The sequence below is a fragment of the Synchiropus splendidus genome, chromosome 18, assembly GCF_027744825.2.
Source record: "Synchiropus splendidus isolate RoL2022-P1 chromosome 18, RoL_Sspl_1.0, whole genome shotgun sequence".
Lineage (NCBI taxonomy): Eukaryota > Metazoa > Chordata > Actinopteri > Syngnathiformes > Callionymidae > Synchiropus > Synchiropus splendidus.
In genome coordinates, this window is record NC_071351.1 from 8,504,514 (window position 1) to 8,520,082 (window position 15,569).

Sequence of the window (15,569 nt, forward strand, 5' to 3'; positions counted from 1 at the left end):
GTGTGTGTGTGTGCGTAGTGTTTGTATTCTGGTTCCCAACTTAAAATGAAGCCACTTACTTTGAGATGTATTTGGAAAAAAATCCCTGCTTTTATGCTGTTCAAGACATGTCAACTCGACTACGTTTGTTACTTCATATCAACATTGATCACAGGAGTCCTTTCCTAATATAATATAGCGTGGTTGCTAGATTTAGACTTAAGGCTATTTTAAGAGAGTTTTGTATTTGCTTAGTTTTGATCATGTTGTGAGCAAATCAGAGACAGATGGAGAACATTGTCTTGTAGATTTAATAACCACCCCCTGTATTCCTATCAGAAGTGCAAATAAAGTTGTTTTATAATCAAAGACGCCTTAAACATGTATAAATGGTTTTGGAGTTGTCCTGCAGGGACAATAACCAGTCAATAGAAGACAAAGTATTTGGTTCTTTTGAGGTCTGTTATTGTGCATCATCGCTCAGCTCCTCCCTCTACTCACTATCCTGCAGCACTCTGCCACTTTTGTTCCCTAATCTCATTTACTCTTGCCTTTGTGCAGGTTTTAGCTGAAATCCCACAACTAATGACGGGGGCTTACGCTACACTACTGCTTCAGTCTGTCTATTTTTATCCTCGTCTCCAATTCTGACATTTATGTACCCCAATAACTTGCCCATTGTTTTTCTCTCAGTGGTTTGGGAGGGGAGCATGGACTTATTTACACCTGGTAACCAGTGTTCTGATTTTAGAGTTAATAAATGTAGGTATGTTTCCAAAGTCACAGGTGTGCATTTTGTCTGTCGTCTCTTCTATTCATCATGTGTAATCCCAGCTCTCATGGCCCCTTTATAACTCCTTCACTCAAACTCGCCTATACCTGCTTGGTAACCCTCCGATTACCATACAAAGGAACCCAAACTATGCTGGACTGTTTTCAAATGAGAAATGTGATCAGTCAGGACTGGAACAGTATGTAATGCATCCAAAAAGCATAGAATATCAAGATCATTACCTTTATTTTTCTTGTGATGCTCATCATGCTCCATCTGATGTTTCAATAACCAGCTTCTTTCTTCCATCTTCTTAATAACCTGCAGACGACAATTCAAAACAAATCACTTCCTGCCTGTGCACCACAAGCCAACTACCGTTTTGAACTGCATCTCTCATCACCCAGTCAAAGGATGCATTCAATTCATGTTTGCTGACAGCATTAAAGCTAAAATCGCCAGTGGGTTCAAGGATGGTCTGTTAACTGCAATGTCCACTGAGGTAACTTAAAGGTTAGCGATCCATGGCCACACCTTGAAACCCATTAACCCCCATTTCAACTCTGTGACAGTCAAAAAACCCATTAACCTTCCCTTTAACCCTCCCCACCACATGTAATCAGGTGTACTCTTGTAGTCCTAACAGGAAGTGGACATTCGTTTTAAAATAACCTAACATTGCTACCAGGAACATGATTTATGTCTTGGACTACATTGCGTAACTAAAATGTTTTAGCCTGCTGGAAATAAAATTAAGTCACGACTCGCTGTGGGCAAAATGACTCCATTTAAAGTCAGAGTTCCTGAGTTGGTAATATTTCATGAGTACCCTCTTGAAATATTGACAGTCACATATAGCTGCAGGGAACTACAAACTTCATGGCAGGTTGATGGCTAAATTTAAACAAAACAAAAAAAAATGTCACAGCAAACAATTACGAGAAGTATAAATATTATAAGTAAAGAACTGCCTTCATTTGGTGACAAATTGTGTTGAGTTCACCTGATGCTTAACAGCTTAAACAGAAAGGTGGATGTATGCGAGGTCACAGAAAGGCCTTGAAGGCACACACCAAGTCGTCGACTTTCCAATGCTTATGAGGAGGTACGAAACCCCAGATGAGAAGTCACGATAAAGACATGACATCGAAGTTTTAAACTCAGCGTCTACGTTACAAAGACATGAAAAACGCCGCCATTTAACAATAGTTTGTGCGGCAGGTGTTATCAATGCCAATTCCTCAATGAGTCCGAGCAAATGCGTTAACTTAAGATACGTTTGCCAAGTTGTCATTGAAGAATGATTCAATGTTAACGCAAGAACCAAAATAATTTAGATATTGACCTTAAGACGTCAACTGGCGTTACGAGAACTTTCAATTAGATTTCACCTAAACACCCGTGGGAGAAAGACGGCGACAGAAAGCGAACAAAAAACACTAAAAACAAACAAAACAACGACCACAACTAACCTTTTAATGCGCAACAAATTGGATGTTGGAGAAAACGCCAACTTACAACTACAAAACTACAAAAAAGTTTGGGCGAAATGTTTGAGCGGAAGTCCCAGGATACACTAGAGGTCACTTTCAAAATAAAAGCAACAGAACCAGTTCGGTTACAAGGTACGGGCCAGTTGTCCGAATTAATTATATAAAACGTTTTATTAAGTTTTTATCCGAATGAAAAATCTGAAGGAAGGTATGAATGAATAAATAACAAATAATAGTGAAAAAGATAAAACTACTCATTGTGTTTACATCAGTGGTAGTGGATGTCAGATGAGTCAATCTGCACATTATTTTACACTTTTACATTATTTTATTTTATTTTACATTATGTGGAAGACTGTAGATGTTCATCATGAAATACCAACGTAAGTCACTTACAAGAACATAAACATCATCAGACCATGGCCCAAGACTGTTATTGCTGCAATTAATTGCATGATATAAGAGCAGATATTAATGATCACATCTGGAAATGATTTGGAAACAGGCTGCTCTCACTGGTCCATTGAAATGGCAGATGAGTCACGTATGAAAGCAGCTGCCTTTGTGTGAAGATCTAACCGCCATATAAAATATTTTTCAAAAGCACCAAATTCAAGCGAACTTAAACAACTGTTCTATTTTTAAAACAAACCCAAAAATGCAAACAGCCTCCTAAATTGTCCTGATCCTGAGTCCCTCACTGCACAGGAACAGCCGCTGCTCCACTAGAGTGACCTGTAATTGTTCTTTGGATTTGTGATGATGATGAGTGTGTGTGTGTGTGTGTGTGAGTTTTTTGTCGAGGGCATGTCCTGTCCTATCACCTTGTGCGGTCACGCAGTGTTGAAGGTGAGGAAGAAATAACAAGATTCTAACTATCCCTTAACACACACTGAACCACATGCACACTCACACACATTTTAAATACAAATGCACAGTGAGTCCCAGAGGAGGGCTGGAGAGGCTTATTCAAGGGATTTTGCCGTTCTGCAGTGTGCCTGTCAGATAAGGAGGGAGGCACAGACCTGCCTGGTGACACGCTTCTGAGCGCATGCAGTTACAACCATCTTCTTCCCTCCTTCACCTGTCACTCAAATTCACTGCCACCCTCTGCTGCCAGCAGTGATGATACATTACACTTAGGAACTCTGGTATCTCATTTGAGAGTACTGCGCACACACTCTTCGAGTGCATTCTGCCCCATGGCTAGTACAGCTAAATCTATTCCTGTTAGTGAAGAGCAGGTAATGATATTTTTCTTTCTCGGCGGCTTGACGGTTAATCTTACTTGGATCTACTTTAAAAATACTGTTATTAATCTCATCTATAATGAAACAAAAATGTGATGTTTTTTTTAAATACCAAATTCAGTTGAGATAATTCCACTGGAGCTAGAGGCAAAAAACACATCACCATGTTCAAGATTTTGTGTCTTCTGTCGTTATTCATTTCCATAATACAGCACATGCTTTGATTCCATTGTTGCTCCTGGTTTTGCAACATGTCATATTATGCCACAGTCCCAGCGGGCCCTAACCCCGGAGCCTCCCCACCAAAGCAACCCCGAAACCACAAACCCACCCACCGACAAAACCTTTTTGCCGGTGCCCTTGGCCTCTCTTGTCTCTCACACCCTCCACCACAGTCACCATCCCCCAGCCTCCTGGCAGCTCCTCCAGGCAGGCTAATTGACTCAGTCCCAGGAGGGGGGGATCATGCCACATTTCTAATTTGGCTTCCCCTTTTCCAGATAAAAGACACATATTCCTTACAACCCCCTTCCATTCTCTGTCCCAAACAGTACACTCCATATACTTGTCAAAACTAATGGAATAACTAATATATATATATAAATACATACACAAATTTGAAAGACTAAACCTCTGAAAACTGTAACTTGAATACACAAAAGAAGAGAGAATAACAGGGTTCAACATCTTGCGTTTCTCACTCTGGGATTCACCTTCACAGAGCCCCCACCTGGGGACATGAATAGGAGTGTCTCATTGTGTCTGTCTCTCTGGAAGTAAAGCTCAAACACAAAAATAAGCATCACATTGTATTAGATTTTAGATGAAAATGTAAGACAACAATGTTTAAAAAAGTCACAATAAGATTGTAAATGAGAAGCTATGTGGAAGTCGGCACTCTCTGAGTGCTATATTGCTTTTCATTATTTTAGCTTTCATGACTGTATTGTATATATTACATAGTATGGACGAAAACAGCATTAAAATTAAAATAAATGTTCAGGATTTCAGCGCTGTATTATTTGTATCTAATTAGAGAAGTTGTTGTTGGGACCTCGAGTGTTTCCTTCCAATTGCTTAGTGATTTACGAGTGTGTTTAAAGATTGTGTGTTCCTCGTGGTGTTATATGAGGCATTAAATGACGGCATTCACCTGCCGTTTACAGAACAGAGGGTGGGCTTGACTCAAGCGCATTATTGCGTGCAGGAGTTCCACGCTCCGCTGACACAGTGAAATTAACAACAGAGACAGGCAGGTCCGCGCAGAGCAGTGACAGAGCAAGAAAAGACTGTAAAAATCAAAAAATGCTCGGTATGGAGTTCAAGTTCCAGAAGCCATTTGTGAAATGACATTTACAGATGGACAGTATTTTGAGTTGGCGGGTCACAGGACTTGTGGAAAAGACATTTGACACGTGGAGACTGAAGAGCAGAGAGGGGAACCGTTTGGGACATTTCAGAAGTAGCCGGCTTATAATCTTTAAGATTAGATCAGAATACATTGCTGTTTCTATGCAAATCGCGTCACTAATTTTCTGTCTTGACAAACTGCAATAGAGCATAGCTGCTGATATGTTATATTAACAAAACCGCAGTCAATAATTCACTGTGAAACATCCCCGTAAGGCAAAAGTTCATGTCAGAGCTCTTAAAGTTCACTGCCAGGGACATTGAGACATTAACTTTGAGTGGAACATTTTCTTTTACTATTTTGCCATTTTCAAGAGCGAGACATAGTAAAAATACCTTGGTTATATGATATATGTCAGCGAAAATGAAAGCCTGACAGGGTGATGAATCTTTTCTCGGAACAAGAGTCGAAGACATCAAGGGGAACGATCTCCTGTAAAAAAAAAAAAGGCAAATTCTGTGACTGTAGTTTATTTTATACATCACAGTGATAATTAAGTTATTGCACTTTCATTATTCATTCCCTTCAGATAAATCCCAGACATTCCACTGCCAGAGTGTGATCTCTGCTGCTGAATGTGACATAGTCAGATTAGACCACAGCATTTTTCATATTTGCACTTTCTATATCCATATAAAAGTCTGGCATTGATACGAAAAGGCCCAAATGGTGGTGAGGAAAAGGGTCCATTTGGCAGACGCCCTAAAAGCCTACATATAGTGGCACCAGTGGAACCATAGAATGTGTCCAGGTTGTGAGAAATGTATATGTGGGGGGCATCAAAGGGTCTTTGTACTCCATATGTCGATCTCCTCTCTAAATCCCTCATTACTTGTGATTTTATAATGCCGGTCTGACTTCACCACAACAACAAAAGAGGTCATCATCCATTGCTTCTATATGGTGGGGTACCGCACTTCTACTTTGTGAGTTAAACACAAGGTTTGGATAAGTACTCCAGATCTGAGATGGATTTATGGTGTGACGTGGGCAGACACAAATCATAAGTTGAAGATTGTCAAGCAACTAAAATGTATATTTTAGGAATTATTTGTCATTTTCTGATGGATTCTGCAGTTTCAAATTATACATAAAAAATAAATAAAATCCAGCAGTCCTCATGAGCAACAGTGTTAGAAGATTATGGCCAAACAAGCTTCAGGATCGATCAATCTGACTTGGCTGAAGACATCCGCCATAATATATGGAAGTGAAACCATTTCTCTGCAAACAAAGCAACAGCAGCTTTTCTCAAACAAAGATCATATCTGGTCTTCCTGTCTTCATGCCATCCCAATAGCAATCACTATTGATCCAAGTCAGTAGATAGAGACATTAAAGAAGGAAGCACAAGGTTGTTACGTCTGAATCCAAATCTGTATTCTGTTTCCTGCATCCTTCCTTCCTTCTGCTCTCCTCCTGACATGAAATAGTCATTAGGAGTACTGGTAATTCAGCCCATCCGTCCTCCCACATTAGCTAATGTGCATCAGACATCAGCGGTGTGTCCATGTGTGCGGTGTGCTCATGTATACAATATCTGTACGTGCATCGGCGTGCGTCAGCAAGTGTGCGCTCCGTCAGACGGTTTGCCTGACAAGATTTTTCTCTTCGCTGGTCGACAGGTGCTAAATAATAAAAGCTCTGAACAAGTAGGAGGAGAGTCGACGACCAGACACCAGTTCAAGAGGCAAGAATAGAAAGAAAGAAGACACGTGGGGAGGAAGGGGCTATAAAGTCTGGAAGTGGAATCATCGCTCTCTTTCTCAATTTCCACTTCAAAGTTTGTGTTTTCGCTCAGTTGATGCTGCCGGTTTTATAAGACAGCAGCTCTTCTAATTAGTGCCGGAAGGGGAGTTTTGGTAAAGCAGCAGATGACTAATGGTTTGTTGGTATTGTATGTCTGGAGTATGAATTAAAGTATTTCCAAGAGTGAGGAAAATATGACACTTAAAGAGATGACACGGCGACACCTGATCCTCTGGCTGTCTTTCTTCCGTGAGTCTGGTTGACTGTTGTCAACTATCTCAAATTTATGTGCATGTTTAAATACATTAATATAAAGGTTGTGGTGCCTGATGAAAGCGCTGTGCTCAGCGTGCGCATGAGTGGATAATGACAGTGTGCCAACAGAAAGTGTCAGTTGACTGCCAGTGTTGCGTTTCATTGATTCACCCAGATCTGAGACAGCTGTACTCAGGGGCCCCTTGGAAATTCTATATTGCACACGCACACACACCTGGGTAAGTGAATCCAGTGAATCCTACCCCAAGGGCAGCTTTGAAGAGGGCAGCTGGGACCACAAAGAAACCACAATAAGAAAAACTTACCTGCTACTTTACTTAACCAAAGAGATCTGTAGGCTCAGAAGTAAAGTCGAAAAAACATCCCCATGTTCAAGGGTAGAAAATGCAACAACTACTAGTGAATTATCAGTGAATTACTGAAGCACTGAAGCAGAAGCTCACCATGTATGTGCTCAAAGGTCGAATGATCGGCAGCGACTATATGAGTGAAATAAATATCACCAGAGCAGTCAACCTCAAAACTATGTGGACAAAGAAACAAGTCTTTGTGTGCTACGAACCCAAATCTTCAGGGCAGAATAACTAGCGTTGAAATGAATGTTAATGGCTACAGACAAAACACTTCCTGTAGACTTAAATTGATGACTAGTCACAGAACATTCAGAATGACTCCTCATGTCCAGTAAACTAACAATTGCAATGATTAATAAAGCGATGAGACATGAACATCACCCCCATGCCTCCCATCCCCCTGGCAACCTTGGCTTTTCCCTTCAATTGGAGCAGCAGACGGTTCCAGTGATAAGATCTTTAATTAGAAATAAATCCACTTAAAAAATAGACAAAGCATCTGTTGTATTTCATAAACGAGGCTGGTCCCAAGCGTTGTCTGATAAAGTTGAAATCGTAGCTTGGAATCGTCATCACGGAACCTTTGAGGACATTTGATTTCTGGTCTTTGAAGAGTTTGAGACAGATTTACTGATAATTGTTCAAGAAAAACACTGCATCGTGATGAAATGATACGTTCCAAATTTGCAGTGAAACTTCGTAATGAACCCTAATGAGGGCAGTCACATGGAAACAAACAGTAGATCATGAAATTTTAAGCAGAAACGAAAAAAAACCTGGGAGAAACCCATGAAAGAGTGAGTTTAAAGTGCATAATATTCAGACAATGTACAAGGGCTTTAATGTAGGGTGATTTATGGCCATGAAAGCATTATAGAAGGCACCAACACCCGCATACATCATCACTTAAATCTTATTAGGGTAAAGGTCACTGAATGTCAACAGTTTGTGAACCTCATTACAAGGCATCACTTCCCTGCTTTAAAGTTCTGCCTTTAGTGCAGGTCACAGGCACAAAGATACAAACACAATCCAGTAATATTGATTTCTTTTTGCCATTTTTTTAGAACAATCATGAATCTGTTTGACTGGACTGGAATGTAGCGCTGGAAAAATGTCATTGAAAAATTATTAATGACGTCCAGAGAGAGGCCAGGGAGAGCGAGCAGTCTATGGAGACTCATGAAGGTTGGCGATAGACCATTGTGCAGACAGAATGACTGGTATGTGTCTGTATCTACAGTGTGTGTGTGGGGCCATGGATGGTTGAGTAGGCCGAGCACTCAGGCGCAGTTTGGAGAGATAAAAGAATTCCTTGCTACATTCTTTCTCCCATTTAAAACTCCTGTTCACACCTCCATCACATGTTCTATCTATCCTTCACTCGTTCTTGCCTCACTCTGCCCAATTAAAGTGTCACTCAGTCTCATGATCACACTGACACCCACTGTGTTTAAGGTATTTACTGCAGAACAAGCATGTGCACTGGCGACTTCAACTTCGTCAGAGTAAGAGTCAATGTGACACCCAATATCCCCGAACACATTCCCCTGTGTGTGTCAGTGTGTGCTGCACTTGTGTGTGCCTGTTGGTGTGTGTGTGAATCCTGCTTCCATGACAGCAGCATACAGTGAAGCTTATTGCAGTCCTGCTGCTTTTTAGATGAATTTGTTATACATCATTTTACACAAGAGCCTGGCAAGACATTCATCCATCCATCTACTGGACATCCTACTGACGCTTCGCTCCAGGCTGAGCAGCTATAGCCTCTCTCTAGAAAACGTCTCACTCAATCTCAAAAAGTCAGCCCAAGAGACCCATTTTGGATGCTTGTTCCTTCAGATGTTCATCTGTCGCTGAGGTGTCAATAATGTGGTATAGAGTTTGAGTTTCTGCATGGGTCGGTTTGAAGTCCAATAATGTCATCTGTTATAATCAAACCAATGTTCTTAGTGAGCAGGTGTGTGCACATTCTTAACTTAGCTTAAACTGACACCACTGACATCCCACCCTCTGCAGAAGCCTCTTTAAGCAGAATTTCTGGGATAATTCCTTGTTGTAGTTGTGTTCCAAAACAAGCTTGTCACATTCACTCTGACTACTCTCACAAATATATGGGACTGAAGATGCCTATGGAAATGAAGAGCTGACGATAAGGAGATTTGTCACCAATTCCATCAGTCATCTTCCTAAGTGGTCTGAAATCCTGGATTGCACTGTTGGATTATCCTGGAGGAGGCTGATGACTTACAGTTGCTATGAAACCACTTACAGGTGCACATTTTACTTTTAATACTTGTAAGACATGTGACTGGAATCTGGCTGCTTCTCCTGTCGTCTGTACAGCTCAGGTTTTTTTGCTGATGAAATATGGCCTCCATGATTCCAACTGTGTGAATTTGTCATAGAATGTGGTCGAACTTCCTCCTCATTCACCTCACGGCTGGGAGAAAGCCTCATGTGGTGCCAATTCTGAGACGTTAATGGCAAGACCTGAACTAGTGGGGAAAATGAAGGGAGCCAAAACTGCTGTTAACTAATTCCATCTGTCATCTCGCGTATCTTTAATCCACATCTGTGTGTGCTTGTGAAGCCATCAATTTTTGACACTAATTTGCTGTCAGCATTGCTTTAACATTGACGGTGTCCAGACATCTTGATAGACTAAACAGCTTTATTAGGTGTCCGCAATAGGTGACGAGTGAACGCCTCATCACGTATTTAGGTCACATGTGATCAGATGACATTCAGGATGGAAGGAAACACTCTTCATCGCCACAGCTCTTGTTATGTTCCAGTTTCATACAAAACAATGAGAAACAAATACTGAAGCGATTTTGTGAAGTATTTTACGATGGTGTACTAGACCACACACGTTTTATCTGCGCAAGGATGAGTCACGAATCCAGTATGAAGCAACCGATCCAAGCGGTTCACCAGACAATTAACTCTTAGAGTCAAAAAGCCAATTAACGCAGGGCGCGAGCACTTGGTCATGGCCAATTAGTGGCAGTGTTCATGCTGAACTTGTTAAATACGAACCCATTTACAGTGTTAATTAAATAGGAAGGGTGAGAGAAGGGTGACGGCGAGGAAAACAAGGTCCGACTATGTGTCGACTTCTTCCTCTACAGTGATGAAGCCACAACAAACAACCATCTTAACTCACAAAATCTACAGCTTCTTTCATCATTTATATCAGTTTCACCAGTTAAATAGAGACAATGTCGACCCCACTTATAGACTTAGACTTTCTTTATTGTCATTGCACAAAAACATATCACTATTTTATGGCAACGAAATTTCAGTCTGAGGCCTCCAGTTTCCAAAAACAAAACTATATGTCCAAAAATATATTATGTGGCAGAAGCTGACTGCTGGGGTCCGAGTTAGTCTTCCGCGATACAAGATATCCCAAATGTTGAATCAGGATTTAGGAAGTTTTCCCCATCTATTGTTTGCCCAAGACAAACACTGCTTTGCTTGGATTGTGCATCAGTGACTTGGAGGTAAATGTAATGCAAAATATTGATGTATTCTTTGTTGTCAGTGTCCTTGAAAGAATGTCATCTCGGAATCTAATCTGTTTTGGACCAATACACATCCAATTATTGCTTTGGTATTTATATATGTTAAAGTTTCCAGACGTTTGCAGCACATAGTTGAATGTCACACATCGTTATTACAACTCTGGAATTTGGCAGCCTTACAGCAGCAGGATGGCAGAGGATTTTCTTCTCACCAGCGAGGAAAAAGCACCCAGAGATTCATGAAGATGCAGTGATATTCCACCAACAATAACTCCTCCATGTCGCGTTGCACCGGATCGGATTACATTCCCTGCTTCCTTCGCACTGTATTCATAACCAGATCCTCTCATCACTGTCGCTTCCTTCAGCTCTCTTGGTGTCTGAAGTCTGCGTGTTGTTTGACTAAACTAATTGACTGTCTGGCAAACAGCACAGAAACACTCTTCATAGTGGTTCCATTATATCACCCGTTTAGCAATGACAAACCAGGCATAAGTAATCAAGTTACAGTGGCAGGCCGTGACAGTGGTTGTGCCACGGAGAGGAAGTAATAATAGTATAGAGTGACTTGTCTTTTCTTGGTGTCTTCCAAGGATTTTAACAGAAGAGAAATGATCGACTGCAGCATTTTGCAATAATTATGGAACATTTTGAAGTGCCGTAAGGCTTGGCCGACCTTTTTATAACCACTGCTAACATGTCTTTATGAACATTTACATGCATGTGCTCAGTGATTCATAGTAAACTTGTACAAATACCTTTGTATACAGAAACTATAAGAGTACACCACAGTGTCCTGGGTCTCCTTGAGGACAGGGATATTACTCTTGAAGCATAACAGAGAATGGCTTCAAGAGATGACAACCAGGATGGTGTCTGGTGTCTACAGACAAGCACAATATGATGGAGAGGAAGTAAATGTATGGACCTTGTCTGTTTCTCAGGTCCATACAGTAATGACAGAGATAAAATCTGTCATTTACTGAATGCTCTCGGTTGGAGTCCTGAAGTAGGAACATCTTGAGTTAAACACGAAATAGCAGGATTTACTCCAGAATGAATGAATTTGCTATCAGCTGCAGCAGCAGATCGAGGTCCAACTTTCTGATGCATCATGGGATATTACTGGATCTCGCGTGGATGTGTGGAGATTTGGGAAGACATTTCTCTGTATGCTTCAGTACGTAGTCCCTGATCACAGTAAGACCTGACTTCACTGAGGAAAATAACAACCACAACACAAGGCATTTTGGTTTCAGCTTCCTTCAGTAACACCTTGGACTAGAACATGCAGTCACCACTCTATATAATGCGTTTTCCATTTGAAGCGACAAGTTCATTTGCTGCATGTCGGCTTGAAGCAATTAGAATGTCTAATATGATCAGCAAAACTACATTCAGACTTCCTTCGCAGTTAATTTGATTTTGGTGAATTTCTTTTGATTTGATTATAAAGCACAGTACAGTAGGTTGGAGGAGGTAAAGTACTGACGTGTGGAAACTCTGAGTGACTACTAAAAAGATGAGCGTCGTGTTTAAAAGCAAGAAAATACAGATTACAGTCTGATCAGATGATTTTTGATGTTTATAGAAAGAAAGGAAACAGGAAAGAGTAAAAAAGAGGGGGATCAGTTCCTGCACCAGAGAAATGAGTCTCACATTTTCACTGGGTGGGACTCAGTTAAACAGCATCATGTGGAGGTTGTGATCTCATATTTATATTGCTGTATGGCTCCATTCATTTTACGATTATACCTCAAACAACGGTTGTGGCTTATTAGAATTCCAGTGCGACATGCAAAAAAACAGTTAACTGCCTCAGCATTCACAGATGTTCACAATCAAAAGTTCTGTATCAGGGATATTAGGAACCAGCAAATATTTACAAGCAAATGTTGTTCCCTCATTTAAAAAAAGCATTATTCTTATTGAATGAAAACTATCTTTGCTTTTACTTCAAAGAAAAACACATGGGAGAAAAATGTGTTTTCAATGGAAGCTTGTGGTTCAAGGTACAACCTTCTGTAACTCGTGCATTGAAAACTGACAATTTTCCTCTGCTGTGGCCTCGCCAAGTGGTGAACCACATTCAGTGTTCCCGCAGTATTCTAATACACTTGCAGACAGGCCAATGTCAGGGTTATATGAGGTTGCAAATGAGACTAGCACTGGGTTTGGGTGACATCACACTCACTCAAATTTTATGTATGAATCAATGGAACATCAATGCAACTGTTTCTATCCTTCCAAATGTGGGAGGATATGAAGAGCAGACCATAAAGTTTTCATTTGCTCATTTCATATTCAGAACATTGTACATCAGTAGGAGCCTGACTCTGAAGGAAGTCAGATGTGATTAAGCGAAAAGGTGCAAGAATGAAGAAGGAAGAGACTGAACCTGCAGTAAAAGAGGGCTGGACAAAACAAACAATGTCAGATAGAGGATTCTACTAATCATTAACAGATGTATACTATGAGTCACAAGAGCCCTGGGACAGCCAGCAAACACTTCTGTTGGCTTACAACCTCTTCCTGTATTTGTTTTTTGTAAAAAAAAAAAAAAAACTGACTTAAAACTTGCAGTATTTATATGTTTTTGATTTACTTGATCACTGAATTAATGTGTTCTGGGTATCAAAAACCATGTCCTAGTTTTGGTCATGTATATAAAATAAATAAATAGTCTCTCAGAATTTTTTTTCAACAATATATAACAGTTTTCCAGACACAGGAATTATTATATTTAGTTCTTGCTCTCACAATAAATCAATAAATGTAACTAGGTGTACACACTTCCAGTACATGCAATCTTGTGTCCAAAACTAACCAAGTTAAACCCGAAAAAACCTTTTGAGGCTTTCCCTTGAACTTAATAATTATAATGTTCCATCTTATATTCATCTCAAATATGCCGCAGTCATCATGAAATGCATATCTAAGTAAGAACACATGAGAGGTATTTTGGAGGCTTAGGGGCATCTGCTAAATGTGCAGGCAGCAGTCACATGAGCAGAGCTGGGTGAGCTGCAGAGTCTTGCATTAATGGCTTTGTGGTTTCGTTTACACAGAGAAAGAGCATATTTACACGGTATAAGTGATATCAGCACCGCTGGAGGGAATTTGGATTAATGAAAGTCTGTGGTCAGAACCAGGTGTCTGACGTCTTCTTGTTTAATCTCACAAATTATGGGGTTATCCAGAACTAATTGGAATTTGATTTCTTGTCAGTTGTTTAAATAAATTGCGGCACCAGCTTCGGCTGCAAAAGAGGTTTCAGATGATCATGTGCACACATATGGAGTGAACGTACAGACTTCACTTTACTTTACCTCTGATCCTTCCAGGTTTTACAACATACATAGCAGCAACTGCAGGCTGCTGCGGCAATTGTTAAGTGTGCAAGGATGGAAGCTAAAAACATCAGGAAGTGCCTAACATCAAAAGGTTTCAGGCAACAATCGGCAGAAAAAAATCTTAATTTAATGAATCGGATCTTCAACGAACGTATTAAACCCTCAGGACCCCAGAACAGTGTGTCTGGTAAACAACTACACACAAAACCCATGAGCCCTGATGTTGGCAACAACATTTCTATCTTCTGTCTTCTTCCCTGTACTGGACCAGACATGAGCATCAAGAACATGCTACACATTCCTATGGTATCTACACAGAAATAGGTTCAAAGAGATGGTGCCGATAATATCAAACATCTCCATGCTTCCATAGCCGAGGGACGAAGATAAAATGGGTAATCAATCTCTTTTAAGAGCAGAGAGAAATGATAGAACACTGTGCCTCTTTGGATGTGGTTGCTGTTATTCTGTCTCATTGTATGAGCAGCAAGTTTTCCCAGAGAAATTCATATTTTATAGTGACCCCAGAATGTTTTCTAGATTTGTCAAAGCACCCTGTGACTGTGTTCTAGAATCTCATCTGTATTGTAAGCAACGTGTTAAAGTGCTGGAGTGGGTCTCCACTGCAGGTTAAGGGTGGTGGACACTGTGGAAAGGTCACCAGTTCACTGCAGGTCATATATATGCCCAGAGGACTACCAATACAAGGTTGTCCCACGCTTTACGGCTCTAGCCTATTAAACTACTTTAAGGAAGTCATTCCAAAAATGTATCTCACAGTCAATTCAACATTTGCAGAATATGCTTCATGAAAACTAAATTTCTCCTTAAATCTCTTGCTGGATCGTGTTCTAGCAGCGTGGATGTTTTTCTCTCTGACACGTTGGCTCCACGCAAGGGGAAGACTTTGAAACAGAGGCAGTGGAAGATGACGAAAGGTTAAGCCAAAAAAAAAGAGGGAAATGACAGTTTGCAGTTTGTTTGCTCAGCACAGCCCATTACTTTAACACTCCAGTCCTGCTCCACTTGGCTGAATATCAGTAACCACGGTGGAAGAAGGATGAAGACTGGGACCTGGCACTGCTGCAAAGAATGAGCTCAGTATATTTTAAACTAAACTAATTTGCCTCCATTTAGCTTTACGAATAAAATAAAGCACCAGGTTGTGCTGCAAATAGCACTATTTCCACATGTGACTGTGACTAAAATGTAGTGACACAGCTCAAGTGAGATTCAACTGGATAAAAAAAATACAAAACAGTGCCTTGCACAGACAGAGCTCAAACTCATATTTTTAGAAAGGCCTTATGTCCACCAGCTGGACATCTTGAATCAATGTACTCATCGAAAACAAGTTCAATGAATCTGGCATGAGATAAAACAGAAGTCTACTTCTTAAAGAA

At 40.5% G+C, this 15,569-nt stretch overlaps 2 protein-coding genes across 16 annotated transcripts in view; one reads left to right on the forward strand and one right to left on the reverse strand.

The window, feature by feature from the left end:
- LOC128750143 (flotillin-1) overlaps positions 1 to 15,569 on the reverse strand; it is a 76,042-nt gene that overhangs the window by 23,688 nt on the left and 36,785 nt on the right. For 12 of the 14 annotated variants that reach the window (XR_008413026.1, XR_008413027.1, XR_008413022.1 and 9 more), the window contains exon 13: positions 994 to 1,072. Coding sequence is in view for 5 of the 14 variants with exons in the window: in XM_053850414.1 (XP_053706389.1) it covers positions 994 to 1,072 (79 nt within the window). In the remaining 9 variants the exon portion in view is untranslated. Of the gene's footprint in view, positions 1 to 993; positions 1,073 to 4,207; positions 4,225 to 5,240; positions 5,338 to 15,569 lie in introns of those variants that run through there. The other 2 variants (XM_053850417.1, XM_053850418.1) reach the window with 2 other exon arrangements.
- The window catches only part of sema3b (sema domain, immunoglobulin domain (Ig), short basic domain, secreted, (semaphorin) 3B), a 47,238-nt gene that overhangs the window by 589 nt on the left and 31,080 nt on the right, over positions 1 to 15,569 (forward strand). The gene's annotated exons all lie outside the window — the stretch shown is intronic.